The 18,213-nt window shown below is 42.2% G+C and overlaps 1 protein-coding gene across 9 annotated transcripts in view; it reads left to right on the top strand.

Annotated features, from left to right (window-relative positions):
- The window catches only part of LOC134212148 (dual specificity tyrosine-phosphorylation-regulated kinase 2), a 446,248-nt gene extending 437,805 nt beyond the window's left edge, over positions 1-8,443 (top strand). For 5 of the 9 annotated variants that reach the window (XM_062689744.1, XM_062689749.1, XM_062689747.1 and 2 more), the window contains one exon: positions 6,528-8,443. In XM_062689744.1, the coding sequence (XP_062545728.1) occupies positions 6,528-6,874 (347 nt within the window). In that variant the 3' untranslated portion in view covers positions 6,875-8,443. The remainder of the gene's footprint in view (positions 1-6,527) is intronic. The other 4 variants (XR_009979207.1, XR_009979205.1, XR_009979206.1 and 1 more) reach the window with 3 other exon arrangements.
- Positions 8,444-18,213: the final 9,770 nt, after the last annotated feature.

Here is an 18,213-nt window from a genome sequence, read left to right as displayed (position 1 = left end):
AATTGATTTGGCAATTTCTTCTGGATATATTTTAGGAAATCCTTCAGAAATTCTCGTGAGAACTCCTCTAGGAATTAAATCCAGGACTGATTTAGAAAATTAAGCTAGGAATTCCTTTTAACATTCGTCCAGGAATTCCTTCTGAAAATTCTTTGGAAAGCCCTTTGTAAATTTCTTCGGAAATTCCTAAGAAACTTTTTCCAAGAAACCCTTCGGAAATCCTTTCAATAAAGCCACACGGATTTGTTTATTTTTTATTTTTTTCAACAATATTTCATTAAATTTATTAAGCAATGAAATAGGAAATACCAAAGGAATTTTCGGAAGAGTTTTAATGGAGATTTCTAAAGAATTTCCAGATGAAATATCCGAAAGAACTTTTATAGTTATTTCCGAATGGTTCTTAAAAGAAGCTCTGAATAAATTTCTCAAGTGATTTCCAAAAAAAAATTAAAGTAATATCCGAAGATTTGGGACTAATTAATTTTCCGGAGGAGTGTCTGAAGGGATTCTTTAAAAAATCTAAAGAATTTCTAGATGAGGTTCGAAATAACTACCGAAGGAACTTCTTAAGGAATTACTAAAGAAATTCTTTGAGAAATTCCTGAAATAATTGCTGAAGGCATTTCTTAAAAAAGTTCGAAGGAATTCCTAAACCAATTTCCGCAGGAATTTCTAGAGCAATTTCCATAACAAGTTTCTGAAGGAATTCTTCTAAGGGAATTTTGGAAGGACTCCCTGATACAATTTCCGTGCGTGTTGCCGAAAAATTTCCCGAAGGAATTTCGAAATGAAAATCCCGATGGAAAATCGCGAAATTCATAAATAGATTCTTAGGATTTTGATGCATTTCTGGATCTATCTTCTAAGTACTTTCCCGAGATTTTGCGGGAGGAAGCTCCGACGGAATTCTTGGAGGAATGTGCAGAGAAACTTAAGAATTTCAGAAATTCCTTCAGGATTTTCTTCAGAAATTCGTTTGTAAATTCCTGAAAGGAATTCCGGTGACAGGAGCCGAGGGAATGGAACACCTGGAAGAATGCCTGAATATTTGCTTAAAAATATCTGCTTAAGAGCAAATTCTGGAGGAGTGTTCAAAAGAATATTTGGGCAATTTTTTAGTAAATTTTTGAAATAATTCCTAAAAAAATTTCAAGAGGTATTTTTAGATTTGTTTGCAAATAATTTTCGAAGACGACTAACCGAACTAATTCCTGGGGGTATTTTTTACGAGTTTCTGAAGTGATTTCCGAATAAATTCCTGTATAAATCTAAAAATCTACGGGGAGGTAGAGATAGGAGTTGCTGGATAGTAGTTTAAGGACATCGAGATTGTTTCTATTTAATTTCTTCAGGTACGCGAAATACCAATGGTACGCATAACCAAGCATTTGTCATGCCGAACAGCTTGCACATCCTTGCGTTAAATAGCTGCTACTAGAGGCCTTGATAAGAGAAACGCGGATTGGTATGTGCCGCTTATCAAACCGTAAAAAAACAGCAGCCAATCGAGCAAGAGACCTGTCAAGCAGCCAAAGCTGCGCCTCAAATACTGAAAACGGCTAAATTCGATTTAATACCATTTATGAATTAACAAATCTTGAATGCATTTTACATTTGTTATGAATAATATATGCAAATCAATGATAGATTATGAAATGAAATTGCTTTGTTTATTGGATTCTATTGTCATGTGACGTGTGTAGTGGATAAGATTGGTATTAGATGTTATGATAAAATTATTATAGCAAAATGCCATTACCATCAATCCCTTGAAATCTGCATTTGACATATGTTCTAATGATATGCACTCATTTATTGAGTAACTCGAATCAATGTGTATTGAGCTAATTTGAGCTCCATGGTAACGCACAAATGTTTTTGGTTTTCTCGAGTTCGTGTCAGAACGAATCGACGACGGAAGTCAGTTTGCTGAGCTTAGAAACCTCGTCCGGTCACGACACTTATCACATAACAATACGAGCTTATTTTTTTTTTGTTAATGTAGGGTTATTATAGGGTAAAATCGTTACAAACTTGGCACTCTATCAAGTGGATTTTATTGCTTGTTTCAAATTATGAGTGCAAAATATTTTACTACATTCAAATAATAAAAATTATTCTGTTTATTAAAGATTTAATGTGAGCTATGGCTGAAATGCCATGGTGATGTAATTTTTGATGTGCAGTTTAAAGCGTTTACAACAGAAATTGGCAAAAATAATCCGCATGATTCTCGAGAATCTCAAACTTATGTACGGGTTAAATTGATGATTTATCTTAAAATTCGTTTTATAAAGAAATTGGAGCATGGTGGGGTAAAACTAACACGTTCTGGTGTTAGGTAATATGGACCATATGAAGTAAAGCATGGCCCACTTAGTAATGGAACAACATCATTTGGGTTTATTTCGGATTTGAATTAACGGATTAAAAAAAATCATCACAACATCAAACAATTCATTATATTTCAAGAAAAAAATACGAATAGAATTATTCGTCATGGTTTCGAAGAAATTCTCGAACTTTTCCCATCAAGCAACGCACAACGGTCTCGTCCACTGTTTTGGCGATTTTATCCCACCAATTTTTCATGTGAGCTGCAATTTTGATGACAGTTCCCTTGACCTTCAGCTTACTCTTCATAATAGCCCAGTGTTTTCTATGGGTCTGAGCTGGGGACAATTTGTCGGATTGAGGGTTTTTGGAACAAACTGAACTCCGTTGTCGCTATACCATTGTTGCACTTCCCGGCTGTAGTGACAACTCGCAAGATCCGGCCAAAATGTCACTGGACCGTTATGTGACTTTATGAAGGGCAAAACTCGCTTCCGGAGGCACTCGGTTTTGTAAACCTGCGAGTTCATCGTTTTCTCAGTTATGAAAACCTTTGTCTTCTGACCGCAGCTGCAAATTCCCTGCCAGATCATATATTTGCGTGCGAATTTATCCGCAAAAACAAATTTGTATCTGGAAGGGACAGCTCCTCGAACCTTTGCTTTATAAAATTTTGATCCTGGAAGCTGTGCGAAGTCGGCCTTCACATAGGTTTCATCATCCATAAGTATGCACCCATCGGACTTGGTCAACAGGTTGTCATACAGTTTTCGAGCGCGAGTTCTAGCTATGGTATTCTGTTTGAGCGACCGATTTGGTTACCTACTGTTGATTGTTGCGGCGAACGGTCGAGCTTAGAAACCTCGTCCGGTCACGACTATGACGCAGCCAGTAGTGTTGGAATAGTGATATTTTTAGTCGGTTGACCTCCCTGTTTTATCTAGAATTTCGGAATATCGGTGTCATCGAGGTCAGGTAAGGAAGGAAGGAATTGTTAGAAATAGAAGATAAGATGAAAAATTACTTAAGATTGCTAGCGTCCCCGGTAGGCTCCCTGACGGAAGGGCAGAGGAGTAGGCCGGGTGACAAGAAAGGTGCAAAAAAAGATGGCACATTGAGAAAAACAAAATTTAAAGGCAAAAAAAGTTGGCAAAATAAAAAACAAAACAAAATGAGGAATGCTAGCGTTCCCGGTAGGATTGCTAGCGTCCCCTGACGAAAGGGCAGAGGATGAAAAAAAAATTGCAACGATGAGAAAAATAAAAATTGGACTAGGTTGGAATGGATTTTTGATTGTATTTGAATTGAATTTTGGATTGGTTTTGGATTGAACTGTAGGATTAGTTTTGTATTGGATTGGATTTTGATTGGATTTTATTTTTTATTTGGACTGGATTTAGATTGGATTTGGATTGGATTTGGATTGGATTTCGGTTGGTTCTGAATTGAATTTTTGGATTTGTGATTGTATTGAATTTGTATTGAATTTGGATTGGATTTTGATTAGGATTGGATTTGGATTGGATTCGGATTGGATTTGCATCGGGTTTGGAATAGATTTGAATTGGATTTCGATAGGATTTGGATTGGATTTGAATTGAGTTTTGATTGAATTTGGATTGGATTTGGATTAGATTTTAATTGGATTGGATTTGATTGGTATTGGATGTGGATTGGAGTTGGATTGAATTTGGATTAGATTTTATTTGGATTGGATTTGGATTTGGATTGTATTTGGATTGGTTGTGGATTGCAGTTGGATTGGTTTTGGATTGGATTGAATTTGAATTGGATTATATTTGGATTGGAATTCGATTGGAATTGGATTTGGATTGGACTGCATTAGGATTGATTTTGGATTGGATTTGGATTTAATTCGGACTGGATTCGGATTAGATTTGGATGGGATTTTGATTGGATTTGAATTAAATTTGAATTGGATTTGGATTTGATTTGGATTGGATTCGGATTTGATTTTTTTGGATTGAATTTTATTTGGATTGGATTTAGATTGAATTTGGTTTGGATTTTAATTTTGATTGGATTGGATTTGAATTGTCTTTGGATTGGATTTGGATTTGATTATATTTGGATTGGATTTCGATTAAATTTGGATTGGATTGGAATTGGATTCTATTATTTTTGGATTGGCTTTCGAATAGATTTGGATTGGTTTTGGATTGGATTGGAATTGGATTGAATTTGGATTTGGATTGGACTGCATTCGGATTGATTTTGGATTGGATTTGGATTTAATTCGGACTGGATTCGGATTGGATTTGGATGGGATTTTGATTGGATTTGGATTAGATTTGAATTAAATTTGAATTGGATTTGGATTTGATTTGGATTGAATTTGGATTTGATTTTATTTAGATTGGTTTTGGATTGAATTTGGATTGGATTTGGATTGAATTTGGATTGGATTTGGATTGGATTTGGATTGGTTTTGGATTGGAATCAATCCAATTCAAATCCCGCACAAATCCAAAACGCATCCAGTCCGAATTAAATCTAAATCCAATCCAAAATAAATCCGAATGCAGTCCAATCCAAATCCAATCCAAATCCAGATTCAATCTGAATCTGGATTTGGATTGGATTTGGATTGGACTGCATTCGGATTTATTTTGGATTGGATTTAGATTTAATTCGGACTGGATGCGTTTTGGATTTGTGCGGGATTTGAATTGGATTTTCATATTTTCAATCGAAGATAGATTCATAAGAATTGGTTAATAATGTTTATCTAGGATCAAAGATATTTGTAATGAGGGCACCTCAATGAAATGTGCAATAAAACACCTCAAGAGTAGAGGAGGGGAGAATGTAGTGGATAAGATTGGCATTAGATGTTATGATAAAATTATTATAGCAAAATGCCATTACCATCAATTCCTTGAAATCTGCATTTGATATATGTTCTAATGATATGTACTCATTTATTGAGTAATTCGAATCAATGTGTATTGAGCTAATTTGAGCTCCATGGTAACGCACAAATGTTTTGGTTTTCTCGAGTTCGTGTCAGAACGAATCGACGACGGAAGTCAGTTTGGTGAGTATTGTTGCGGCAAACGGTCGAGCTTAGAAACCTCGTCCGGTCACGACAACGTGGAAGATTAAATAGTGGTATGTGAAATTATACCTGAATAAAGAATTTCTTCTTTTTCATGTGTTGTTCTTTAAGGAAGATCCATAAAGTACGTCACGCAAAATTTGGCTATTTTCAACCCCCCCTCCCCCCTTCGTCACACTTTTTGTATTAAACCTCTAAAATTTTTGTATGAGTCGTCACGCTGTTCGGAACCCCCCCTCCCCCCTAGAAGCGTGACGTACTTTGTGGATGGCCCCTAATAAAGAAGATTGGGTGCAGTGTTGGCAGAGTTACATTTTCTATCCGTGTTTCTCTTATCCAGGCCTCTTGCTGCAATCATAACACGCGTTGGCACATCTTTCTCAACACTGTGAAGCCGGTTCCCAGCTCTTTGAAGGTGCCACAGCTTTGACTGTTGATATTTCCTGAAGCATAACGAGGTTAAAATTGCAGCTATGTACTTCGTCGCAGATTATCTTGTTGCAAGCTGTGAGGTCAAGTAACTTGCAATTCCATTTTTCAAACTTCCAAACGTGATCCATTGTTTGCTGCGCAGGTCGATTGTGGTGAGTCGCATCATCTCTATATAATATATGAATGTCAAAAAGGTAACATGGTTCAGAAACATAGTAGTTAATAACTTCGAGGCGACAATGTCCCAGTGGAGGATATAATGGTATTATGGATCGGAATTTTACCTTTCGTTGTGTTGGAAATTACCGACGACGGGAATCAGACCCATGGAATGAAATTCACATTCTTGCTGGCCTCCGAGAGTTATCCTGCGAACTCGAAGGGTCTTTACTAACTGAACTTTCTATGGACGTTAAAATAGTGCAAATTTGATGACCATGTCCACTAAAACATTGTCTTCAACTTTTCTAAAGGTGTTATAGAAAATCTCCAATTCACGATACTGTTAAATGTCATATACGCAGGTATAAGTATGCACCCATTTTTTGCTTCAATTTGTTTGCATGAAATATCAGATGACCACCATTGTGATAGTAATAATTGTTCACAATTATCCAAAACCCAGGCAATGTATTATAATGGAACGTTTCTTTTTTTCATTCACCTCCCTTTTTTCTAGCAACAGATCTCGAAACAGCACAACAGCAGTACTCGTTGCATCGATTATATCACGCCCGCAAGACGACTCTGAACTCGTCGAACAACAACAGTGGCAGCAGCACCAATATCAGTAGCAGCAGCGGCAGCAGCAGTCACCATAACAACAACAATAATAACAACAACAACAATCACAATGGCAGCAGCTCGATGATCAACCAACAGCAGCATGGCAGCAGTCAAACAATAAACTCCAGCTCGAAGTATCCATCGAGTCACCACGTGGGCGGGCATCACCATCATCACCACGGTGGAATGCCACACTCTCAGAGCACTGGGGACGTGTCGGCCATCTTTGGCCGCGCATGACATGACACCCTGAGTAAGGCCAAGGACACCAGCAAGATCATCAGCATGATCTAGAAGCTGGTGTGCCCGGGGTCTGGTCGGTTGATCGTCACGCTCTACAGAATGCTGCACTAGATAACGATGCATAGGGAACAGGGGATATTGTTTAGAGTCCGTAACTCTGCGAATAGTTTGTAGCGAAGAGAACAGAGCTCGGGTCGCATCTGGGCTAAATATTGTAGGTCATAGCGACATAGAGTGTCTATGGTATGAAATGTTAATCAGTATCCATAATCCTCAGAGATTAATCTTCCTCCCACTGCCTTTCTTCCAAAAAACAAACGTAGAGGAGTTCTCTCCCTAGGTGACAGATCTCCGTAAGGTAGACTAGGTAAAAAAACATGATGTAGATCGAATTGTACATAACAAGGTGGGAATCTCCTCATAGAAGTATGTTTCTTGCCATTTCCGACCGACGCATGCGCGATGGCCTGGGTCACTCTCTTATCAAGACTATAAATTGAGACGAGCTCTCCGAAGTGCTTGCAACTGAAGCGCGCCGTTCGATATCTCTTCCGGTAGAAATATTCCATGCAACGGCTTCTCTCTTTTGGCGTTTTAATAGGTTTATCGAAATCTTCATTGGCGCATCTGTGGAGCGCGGTCGGAACGAGAACCATCGAATCCTCCCAAAAAACAACTTCCCGTATATTTAGCGTAGAAATAGACAGAAAAGCGTAGCTAAGCGTTGAAATTGATTAAAATAGAACCTGATAATGGTTACGATAGATGTGGTGATATTGGTGCAAATGCCGTCATTGCTAATAGACTTTAGGATGTGAATGGTACCTAAGATTGTTTCCTCTCTATCCAGCTGACAGGGACCTTTAATAGAATGTAACAAAACGTTTAAATCGATTCCGAATAGTGGAGGACGAGGATAGACCAAAATAGTAGCGAGACCAGGAACAGACGATTTAGAGTGTTCGAATCTAGTTTCGAAGCAATTGTACAGTATGACTGACTTTTAACGGTAAAACTCTACCATGTATTCATAACGTAATATGTAATTTATTGTTTAAAGGAAATCCAGATGACAAAATCTAATGAAAAATAATTGAAAAAAGTCAAATAAAATAAATTTAAAAACAGATTAATCATAACCAGCAGTTATTGCAAGTGATCCATAGTACGTAGTGGAAGAAAAAGAATCATTTCTTTAGCCTAAGCATTGAGATAACCTCTATTTAACGGATGTTTGTTTGGTGCCTCTCGGACCTAAATCATAATAAAGCAGCGTAAAATTGCCTGTCCTACAGGTGGCAAAATATGTAAAACCAAGCTATTAAATTGTTCAATTGTAATCGCAGAGCTGACATTTCTTCAATCAAAATATATTCAATTGCTAGGCTCTTTTCTCCAGACAACACTATCGATTGCGTTTCAAGCATAAACGCTGACTTACTACATATAATGCAAGTATAAATGTATGGATTATTAATCTTATATAATGGACAAATTATTTTGAGAATCAGTGAAGACCCGAAAATAAAACTTTTAATTAATTATCCATAGCAATGCATCGAATAACCAACGTTCTATTTTTTTTTTCAAAGAACGTCATCTGTTGCAATCCGAAATCCAAACAGTTACATAACTTCTTTAGCAATGACTGCGGATATTCAGTGTATTCTTTGACCACTGGACATTCATTCATCTGGAAATTTTGGGTAAATTTATTCAGGAGTTTCTGTGGAAATTTCGCTTAAAATCAGTACAGTAATTCCCTCAAAAATTCGCTAGGAATTCTTGTCGTTATTCCTCCGAGAACTACCGCAAATATTCCGCAAATCCTTCAAAAATTGCTAACAAAAACTTCTAATGAAATTCCTGCCACAATACCTCCAAGCAACTTACCTGATATTGTTGTGTTCGTTGCGGATTAGACTTGCCCAGCTTAGTATGGGGAGAAAAAAATGTTGTCGAATTCCACGGGGCACCCCCCAGAATTGTGTTTTTGGGTGAGAAAATCAATCTCTGAAAATTTCAGCTCAATCGCTTGTTGCATAAGCTGGCGCATTTGATTTGAAGTTTGTATGGAGATTTCATCCAAAATATATGGGAAAATGCACCTTCGTCACTCATTCGATCTGGAAATTGGCTCTGATTACTCGATTGAGCTCAGAATTGCAGAAACGGCAGTTGGTATGCTACAGAACAGTTTCACAGAACATTGTATGATGATTAAATGAACTTTTATATACTTTTCGGCTGATTTATTTGGAGCTGAATTGTGTATTTTTGGGTTTATTGATCGAATCGTATCAGCCAAAACCTATATAAAAGTTCATTTAATCATTATACAATGTTCTGTGAAATCGTTCTGTAGCATACCAACTGCCGTTTTTGCAATTCTGAGGTCAATCGAGCAATCAGAACCAATTTCCAGATCGAATGAGTGACGGAGGTGTATTTTCCTATACATTTTGGCTCAAATCCCCATACTAACTTCAAATCAAATGCGCCAGCTTATGCAACAAGCGATTGAGCTGAAATTTTCAGAGATTGATTTTCTCACCCAAAGACACAATCCTGGGGGGTGCCCCGTGGAATTGGGTTGTTTAGTGGTATATATGTTTTTACATATTCTGAATCTGCATAAAAAACTGAGACTAACCCCAATTTTTCAGAATTTTTGGAGCCCCGGAACTATTTTTAATTTGCATTTTAAATTTGTATGGGGCTAGAAATTTGTTCTTATGCTGCATGGGCCAACTGTCATTCTATGAATGTTAGTGTCATTCTATCGATTAAAATGGGTTATTGTTTGCTATATAAAAATGTAAATAAAAGGTTTACAATAAAAATAAAAATATGTTGGAGATCAGGAGAGCATGCTCTTTATGTTAAACTATAAAAAACTCGATATTTTTCTGAGCTAAACAACCCAATTAGACAACTTTTTGTTTCCTGGGCCAGTCTATTGCGGATATTCCTTGAGAAAATCCCGGAAAGTAGGCAATGACCTTGATTGAACTGCCCATTATTTTTTTTTTTTTTTTGAATAAATTTCTTTTTTATTTCATATAGTTTTTGTATTACAATTATTTTACATGGTAAGTGGTCAGCCAATGTTGGCCCTTCAACTTTGTTATTTCAGTTCTGGTTTTATTGATAATAATTAGTTTTGATGGAAAATAGAAAATAATGATTTTGACTTCATGAAGCGCTGGGTAATTTATAAATTTTAAAACAATTGAAATTCCTACCTAACATAACCTAAACTAAACCTAAACAATTTGAAAAACTAGGTGACTAGGTCTCTCACTACCTGGTGTTCAGAAGTTTGGCAACGCACCCACCAAAGCGATCGCTCAATAATTTCACTTCGGCTAAGAAGTTCAGCTTGCTGTCTAGTGTTAAGCCGAGGTAGTAGCCTCATTGCTCCATTCAACTGGTGTGCCGTTGATATCGATTTTGCAATCCGCAGCCGGTACAAGTTTGGGTGATTTTGAATGGGGAAATAGAATGGTCTGGGTCTTTGCGGCGCTGATACAGATCTTCCAGCTAGTGAAATATTCTATCAGGACATCCAGGCCACGTTGGAGCTTTGATGTGAGGGCTCTGATCACTCTACCTTTGTAGATGATGGAGGTGTCCTCTGCGAACAGAGACAGTGTGCCGCCTTCAGGACCCGAGCAGCACAAATCAGACAAAAATGGTTGCAGCAACTTGAATGTGACTAGATCTGGTCACATATGAGTTGCAGTAACCGATGTGAAACATGTGTGCTGCTTGGGGAAGGTCCGGCATGTCGGAGGTGAACAGATTGAACAGTAGGGGCCCGAGGATACTGCCCTGGGGGACGCTGGCGATGATGCCTTGCGCATCAGAAGTAACTCCGTTAATAGAGACCCGAAAAGTCCTCGCCGACAGATAATTGTGGATGATTTTCACTAGGTAGACGGGAATATTGAGCTTTTGCAACTTGTACACCAGACCATCGTGCCAGACGGTGTCGAAGGCCTTTTCGACATCCAGCAGGGCCATGGCAGATGTTTTGGATACAGAATTGTTCCGACTGAGGATATTCTTGACTCTGGTTAGTTGGTGAACAGAGGAACGGCCGCGGCGAAACCCAAACTGTTCCTCAAGCAGAATGTTGCTCTGTTCGGCAGATTCAAGCAGTCGACTGTGGATTGCTTTTTCGAAAAGCTTGGACAACGCTGAGAGAAGACTGATGGGCCGATAGCTTTTAGGGGAGGTAGGGTCCTTACCGGGTTTTTTGATTGGTATCACTTTAGCTGACTTCCAGACCGATGGGGAGTAGCTGATCCGGAGGCACTGGTTGAAAATCGCGGCAAGATGTCCAAAGAACTGTACACTCATGTGCTTCAATTCCAGATTAAATGTGTTATCGAAACCTGGAGCCTTCATATTTTTGGATGATTTGACAAAGGACGTCAGTTCTTCAGCTGTTATAACCATCTCCATAGAATAGTCATTGGGAGATAAATGGAGATTATTGATATGGCCGCTGACATCAACTTCATGTGGACTGATGATATTTTGTCCAAGACAGTGAGAGCTAACGAAGTGTCGTCCTATTTCAGCAGCCTTCTCAGCAGGAGTTACCAAGAAATCTGTAGTTCCATTGTTGCCAAGTGGGATTAACGGAGGGATAGGCCGAGGTTTGGTTTTCAAAATTTTAATCAGCTTCCAGAATGGCTTAGCACAGACTGGAAGTGCCTTGATATTTTTGGAAAAATCACTATTTCTGAGATCCATTCTAGCCTTGATGATTTTCGTTATACGATTGCAATCGGTTTTTAATCGGTAACGTAGACGAATCAAATCTTTGGTGAGCGTGTCAATGGTTAGGTTGTTGCTTACCTGTCGGATCACCGGTACATGTTGTTCCCTTGCCAGTGAAATCGCCTCTTCCATGGAACGCAATTGGCGATCGATGTCCTCGGACGTCTCGGGAAGCGCTTCGTAGTCAACGTTGTCATCGACACACTGCCGGAATTGATCCCAGCTGGTACGATGGTAATTTCGCCTGGTTAATAAGTGCCGATTTACTGAGAAACCAACTTTTATCACCACCGGATAGAGGTCCGAGCTGAGCTCCTGATAAGTCACCGGCTGGGAAATATGCTTGTCCATGTTGGTAAGGAAGATGTCGAGTACTGCATGGACGCCGGAATGACTCAACCGGGTGGGAGAATCCGATTCCAAGATGGTGTAGTGTCCCTCGTCTTGTTGGAGAATGACGCCGTTTTGATTGCTCCGTGTATTTGTCCAAGCTTGATGCTTTGCATTCAAGTCGCCTCCGATAATGTAATGCTCATGCCGTCGAGCCAGCTTGATGATGTCATTTCGCAGAGCTACCGCTGATCCATCTCTTTTGTTAACTTATTTTGGGCAGTAGGCCGCAATGATGATGATTGGACCAACGGTAGTGGCTATCTCAACTCCCACGGCTTCGATGAGTTTTAGCTGGAAACTAGGCAATAGTCGGCAGTTGATATTTCGTCGCAGAGCAATGGCCACGCCCCCTCCTCCGGAGCTGGTCCGATCAAGCCTGATAAGACGAAAATCTGGTATGAAAACGTTAATCTCTGGCTTGAGATGCGTCTCCGTGATGACAGCGATATCGATGTTGTGCTCGTTCAGAAAATCGCTGAGCTCATAATTTTTGTTCTTGATAGAACAAGCGTTCCAGTTCAGGATGCTGATGGAATCTTCAGGGCCCATATTTAGCAAGAAACTCCATTACCGCTGAAGCAGCGGCTTGAATTTGCTGTTCCTTGGAACGACAAGTGCGTAACCGTCGGTACAAGCCCAACGTGAGCTCAGTGATCTCCTCTGAGGAGTAGAGGGAGTCAGCAGACGGTTGTTTGGGGGAGGTACTAGATCCAACATTTCCCTATCCTGGAGGGGAGCCGTTGGAGACCGAAGGAGCTGCGGCGGTAGCCGCTAAGCGTTCTTGCACGGATGGAGCAGGCATTCGGGATGCTTGACGATGTGGCTGAAGTGGTGCCAGATTCGGTACCTTGTACCGGAGCGATGGATAGTGTTCCTCTGTTCTCGGAGGGGGAGGACGTCTTTGAGTTCCACGAATGATTTTCGTGGACGCCTGTTTGCGAATCTCCAAATACTCCGCTCTTTTGGGACAGCCTCGGCTTCTGCCTTCGTGATTGGAGCCGCAATTGACGCACTTAGGCTCTGCTTTCTCGTCCATATGGGTGCAAGCCTTTGATACGTGGCTTCCAGCACACCTTCCACATCGAGATTTCATTTGGCAGTTACGTGTACCGTGACCAAATGCGAGGCAGTTAGTGCACTGCGTCACGTCGCGCTTTTTCGGTCGGTAACCCTCCCATTCCACAATAATGTTGAAGAGCACCCTGACCTTCCGCAAGTCCATCATTGTGATGGAGCCCTTCTCTAGGTGCACCAAAAATAGGTGGTCTCTGTGACTGCCACTTTCGGCCCGTCTGATGGGGAACACATGCTGAACCTTCAGCTCTTTCTCCTTCAGCTCAGCAACAATTTGCTCGACGGGATATAACGGTAATCCGCGAATAATAACTTTCAGCGGTTTGCTGCGCGGAGGGGGGGGGGAGGGTTCATGACTGTAAAATTCATGCCCCTTCTCGGTGAGAAAAGCACCGACCAACCGATAGGCGATTTCCTTCGTCGCAGCAAAGAGTGGAGGAACCTTTTCTTTTTGCTGAGCTTTCGATGCCGCCAGAACAGCAAACTTATTGCTGGCTAACAGAGCCGCACTCGGATCTGGTGCGTTGTCATCCATCCACAGCCGCTTTAAGCCAGTCGGGGGCGATTTGTTGGTGTTGTTTTCCTGGTTGGAGGCGGAAGCTGCTGACTTCTGCCGATTGCGACCCATCGCAATGGCTAGGGGTCGATTTGCCGTGGATAGCAGCGGCGTCGCTTTGTTCGATGCCACCTCAAGTAGGTGCGCAAGTGCGGGCAACAAATCGCGGTGTCGCGAAATTGCGAGAGAAAAAAACGAGAGAAAATTTTACCAATTAACAGCGCGAGCGTAAAACACGACCGGTCGTGTCGCTTGTCCGTACTCGAATGAACTGCCCATTACTCAATTTGTTTTCTACTTAAAAGGGGCCAAATGATCCTTCGTGACGAACTCGGTGGTCTAGTAGCTGCCGCTTCTGCCTTATAAGCAGGAGGTCGTGGGTTCAATTTCCGGTTCGTCACTTTCCTACTTTGTATTTCTATCTTAGTTCTTTCTGTGTTTCACATTCTACCAAAAAAGATTCCTACTGCTATAACCTACCACACAATCCCAAAACCTCCCGTGGCATCGATGACAGGTTATAGAGTTCTCTGCATCTTTCTTAGGAGCCCCGTACACGCTCCGACATGTTGTACAACTTTGACTCCGCCCCCAAGTTAGTGTGTCAGGGGGTCAATGTTTCTGCGGCACCTCAGAAATTGGAGACATGTGAGGTAAGTGTTGCCACTCCGTTACAGGATGGGGAGACCACCACACTGATTGAGGACTATCTAGGCTTTGAAATATCAACAGGGCGTATTGCTTGCAAGTACCTGCCTGACACATTGTTGGCAGTATCAAATCCCGGGTAGGTGAGTGTTAGGCACGCGTGACGTGCCGGGTGTTCCACGCCCAAACGATGCACAGGAGGTGCACAGAGTGGATACAAATGGGAAATGGGGGTATTACAACCCCCACTGAGTTAGAGACTGAATGTCAAGAGAATGGTGCACAAGTGGTGCAAGCGATAGGGACTGAATTTAAGAGCGAGCACACAATTTAGACTCACATAGTACGTGTGGTCAGAGTGACTGCTTAGCCAGTAGTGTGATCCGGCTGCCAGGGACGGATTGAGTGAAGTCTCGCTAGGCCTGGCAGGAATGTCGGGGGGCAGATATCTCTGCGGCAACTCATAATTAGGGGACACGAAAGTTTCGCTATGACTAGCAGGGGTTGATGCTTCTGCGGCACCTCAGAAATAGGAGACATGAAAGGGTCTGCCTCGTAGCTGAGGTAGGAGCGGCATGAGAGCCACCAACCTAGGGTCGCCTCCGTCTTGATAGACAAGTGGTGCCACGCTGTTGCAGGACGGGGTGAACACCATACTGAATGAGGACTGTCTATGTTGTGAGATGGCGGCATGGGTAAGAGAATTGAGGCGCCTACGTGCACTTGTGTACAATATGTAGGGGGTGCAATGCCCAATAGTCATCCCCCGAAGGATTGCTTAATTTCGTGCCTGGGAAATGACTGTAGAGGAAGGAGTTGGTTTTAGTGGGTCGGGAGTGATCCCATCCTCACACTACCTGGGTTTGCCTCCCCAGGTGTCTGATTTCAGATTTCCATTACCTTCGTTAAAAAAAACGTCGGACAAACAATTGTTCCAAACAAACAAGAACAAACAATAATATCAGCAAACGTCATTTCCATAGTAACATTGTGCTTGCGCTGATGGTTGCTTCCATACGGAATTACGTGACCACCTGAAAGATCTGGAACATGCAAAAAAATGGTCAAATCGAAAATTCCATTGTAGATCGACGGGATTTGTTTTTAAATCCAATTGTTGTCGAACTTGAGTATGGAATTGATGTTTTGACCACACCACATTGTGGCCACCGGGTGGTTCCCTGGAAGATCCGGAACATGTGTAAACATGGTCAATTAGAAAATTCCATCGTAGAGCGGAGGGACTTTTTAGAATCATTTCATATTGAACATTGAGTACGGCATTGATTTTTTGACCGAACATGGACCATTGTTACTACCGGGTGTCCCCTGGAAGATCGGAAACATCCGTAAAAATAGTAAATTCAAAAATTTTATCATAGAGCGCCGAGATTTTTTTTTAGAATCATTTCTCGTCGAACCCAGAATGTGGAATTGTTGTGACCCATAAACGGACCATTGTGTTCACCGGGTCAATTGGTAAGTTTCTTCGTAGAACGCCTGGATTTTTGTAAAACCTATTGTTGTCGAACCCTGAGTATGGAATTGTAGGTGATGATGGTTATTATTATTATTACCAGACTAAAGCTGGGATGGCCTGTGTAATACATAAAAGTCTTCTCCATTCAGCTTGGTCGCTAACCATGCAGTCTACGAAGGATCCGCAAATCGTCCTCCACTTAATCGATCCACCTTGCTCGCTGTGCACCTCGCCCTCTTGTTCCAGTCGGATCGTTGTTGAGAAACATTTTAATCGACATTCTGGTTACGTGCTCGGCCCACCGAAGTCTTCCGATTTTTGCGGTGTTAACGATGGATGGTTCTCCCAACAGCTGATGCAACTTTTGGTTCATTCGCCTCCTCCACATACCATCCCCCATCTGCACCACACCTTAGATGGTACGCAGCATTTCCTTTCGAAAACTCCCAATGCGCGTTGGTCCTCCACGAGCATCGTCCAGGTCTCGTGTCCGTAGAGAACTACTGGTCTAATAAGCGTTTTGTAGATAGTCAGTTTGGTACGGCGGCGAACTCTATTCGATCGGAGCGTTTTGCGGAGTCAAAAGTACGTACGATTTCCTGCGATGACACGTCTCCGAATTTCTCTGCTGGTATCGTTATCGGCGGTCACCAGTGAGCCCAAGTACACGAATTCTTCAACCACCTCGATTTCGTCACCACCAATACAAACTCGTGGTGGGTGGCTTACGTTGACCTCTCTTGAGCCTTTTCCTATTATGTACTTCGTCTTCGACGTGTTGATGACTAGTCCGATCCGCTTGGCTTCCCTCTTCAGTCTGATGTAGGCTTCCACCATCCTCTCAAAGTTACGTGCCATAATATCTATGTCGTCGGCGAAACTAGACGGACTTCGTGAAAATCGTCCCACTCGTGTCAATCCCTGCCCTTCGTATTACTCCCTCCAAAGCGATGTTGAATAGCAGACACGAAAGACCATCACCTTGCCGTAACCTTCCGTGCGTTTCGAAGGGACTCAAGAATGCCCCTGAAACTCGAACTACGCACATCACCCGACCCATCGTCGCCTTGATCAACCGTGTCAGTTTATCCGGAAATCCGTGTTCGTTCATCAGCTGACATAGCTGGTTCCGATCGATTGTATCATATGGGGCTTTGAAGTCGATGAATAGATGATGCGTGGGTGCGTTGTATTTGCGGCATTCCTGCAGTACTTGGCGAATGTCGAACACCTGGTCCGTGGTGGACCGTTCGCCCCTAAAACCCGCCCCACGAACTCTCTTGCAATTGGTGCTAGTCGACGGAATTTGGGAGAATACCTGGTAGGCGGCGTTCAGCAATATGATTGCGCGGTAGTTGCTACGATCCAGCGTATCGCCCTTTTTGTAGATGGGACACACGACACCTTCCATCCACTCCTGTGGCAAAACTTCCTCCTCCCAAATCTTGGTAATGAACCAGTGCAGTGCTCTAGCCAGCGCATCACCACCATGTTTAAATATCTCTCCTGGTAGTTGGTCAACTCCAGGGACTTTGTTATTTTTCAGCCGGTCAATCTCCACCTGGATTTCATGCAGATTTGGAGCCGGTAAGATTATGTCTTGCGCGCGTTCTCCTAGGTTCATCATCCTACCGCCATCTTCGTTTGCCACATCGCCATTCAGGTGCTCTTCGTAGTGCTGCCGCCACCTTTGGATCACCACACGCTCGTTTGTAAGAAGGTTCCCGTTTATGTCCTTACACATCGGGCTGTGGCACGTGGCCCTTACGTGAAGGGTTCAACTTCTCATGAAACTTTCGTGTATTATTAGTGCGGTACCGTTGCTCCGTCTCTTCACGGTCTCGGATTTCCTGTTGGCGTTTTTTCCTCTGGAAAATCGAGTTTTGTCTGTTCCGCGCCCGTTTATATTGTGCCTCGTTCGCCCTCGTGTGGTATTGCAGTAATCTCGCCCATGCTGCATTCTTCTCCTCAACTAACTGCTCGCCGTCATACCGCCGTCGCCGTTTCTCTGATCCGAATATCAATCCGAGGAATATATGATCCGGGTGCACCGTGCCTAGTGCAGCGGTTGCTGTGCTAAAAATGGCGGATCGAATATCTCTTCAGCCATCTTCAAGAGACGCTGCACCTAGCTGCTCTTCCGTTGGGAGTGCCACTTCCAGCTGCTGCGCGTATTCTTGGGCTAGTCTACCGTCTTGTAGCCGCCCAATGTTAAGCCGCGGCGTCCGACTTCGACGCGTGTTGTATACCGTCGAGAGTTTTGAGCGCAGGCATACTGCAACGAGGTAGTGGTCGGATTCATTATTCGCACTGCGGTAAAAGCGGATGTTCGTGATGTCGGAGAAGAATTTACCGTCGATTAGAACGTGGTCGATTTGGTTTTCCGTTTCTTGG

This window comes from Armigeres subalbatus, chromosome 2 (genome assembly GCF_024139115.2).
Source record: "Armigeres subalbatus isolate Guangzhou_Male chromosome 2, GZ_Asu_2, whole genome shotgun sequence".
In the NCBI taxonomy this organism is placed as follows: Eukaryota; Metazoa; Arthropoda; class Insecta; order Diptera; family Culicidae; genus Armigeres; species Armigeres subalbatus.
This window is presented reverse-complemented; position numbering and strand designations above follow the sequence as displayed.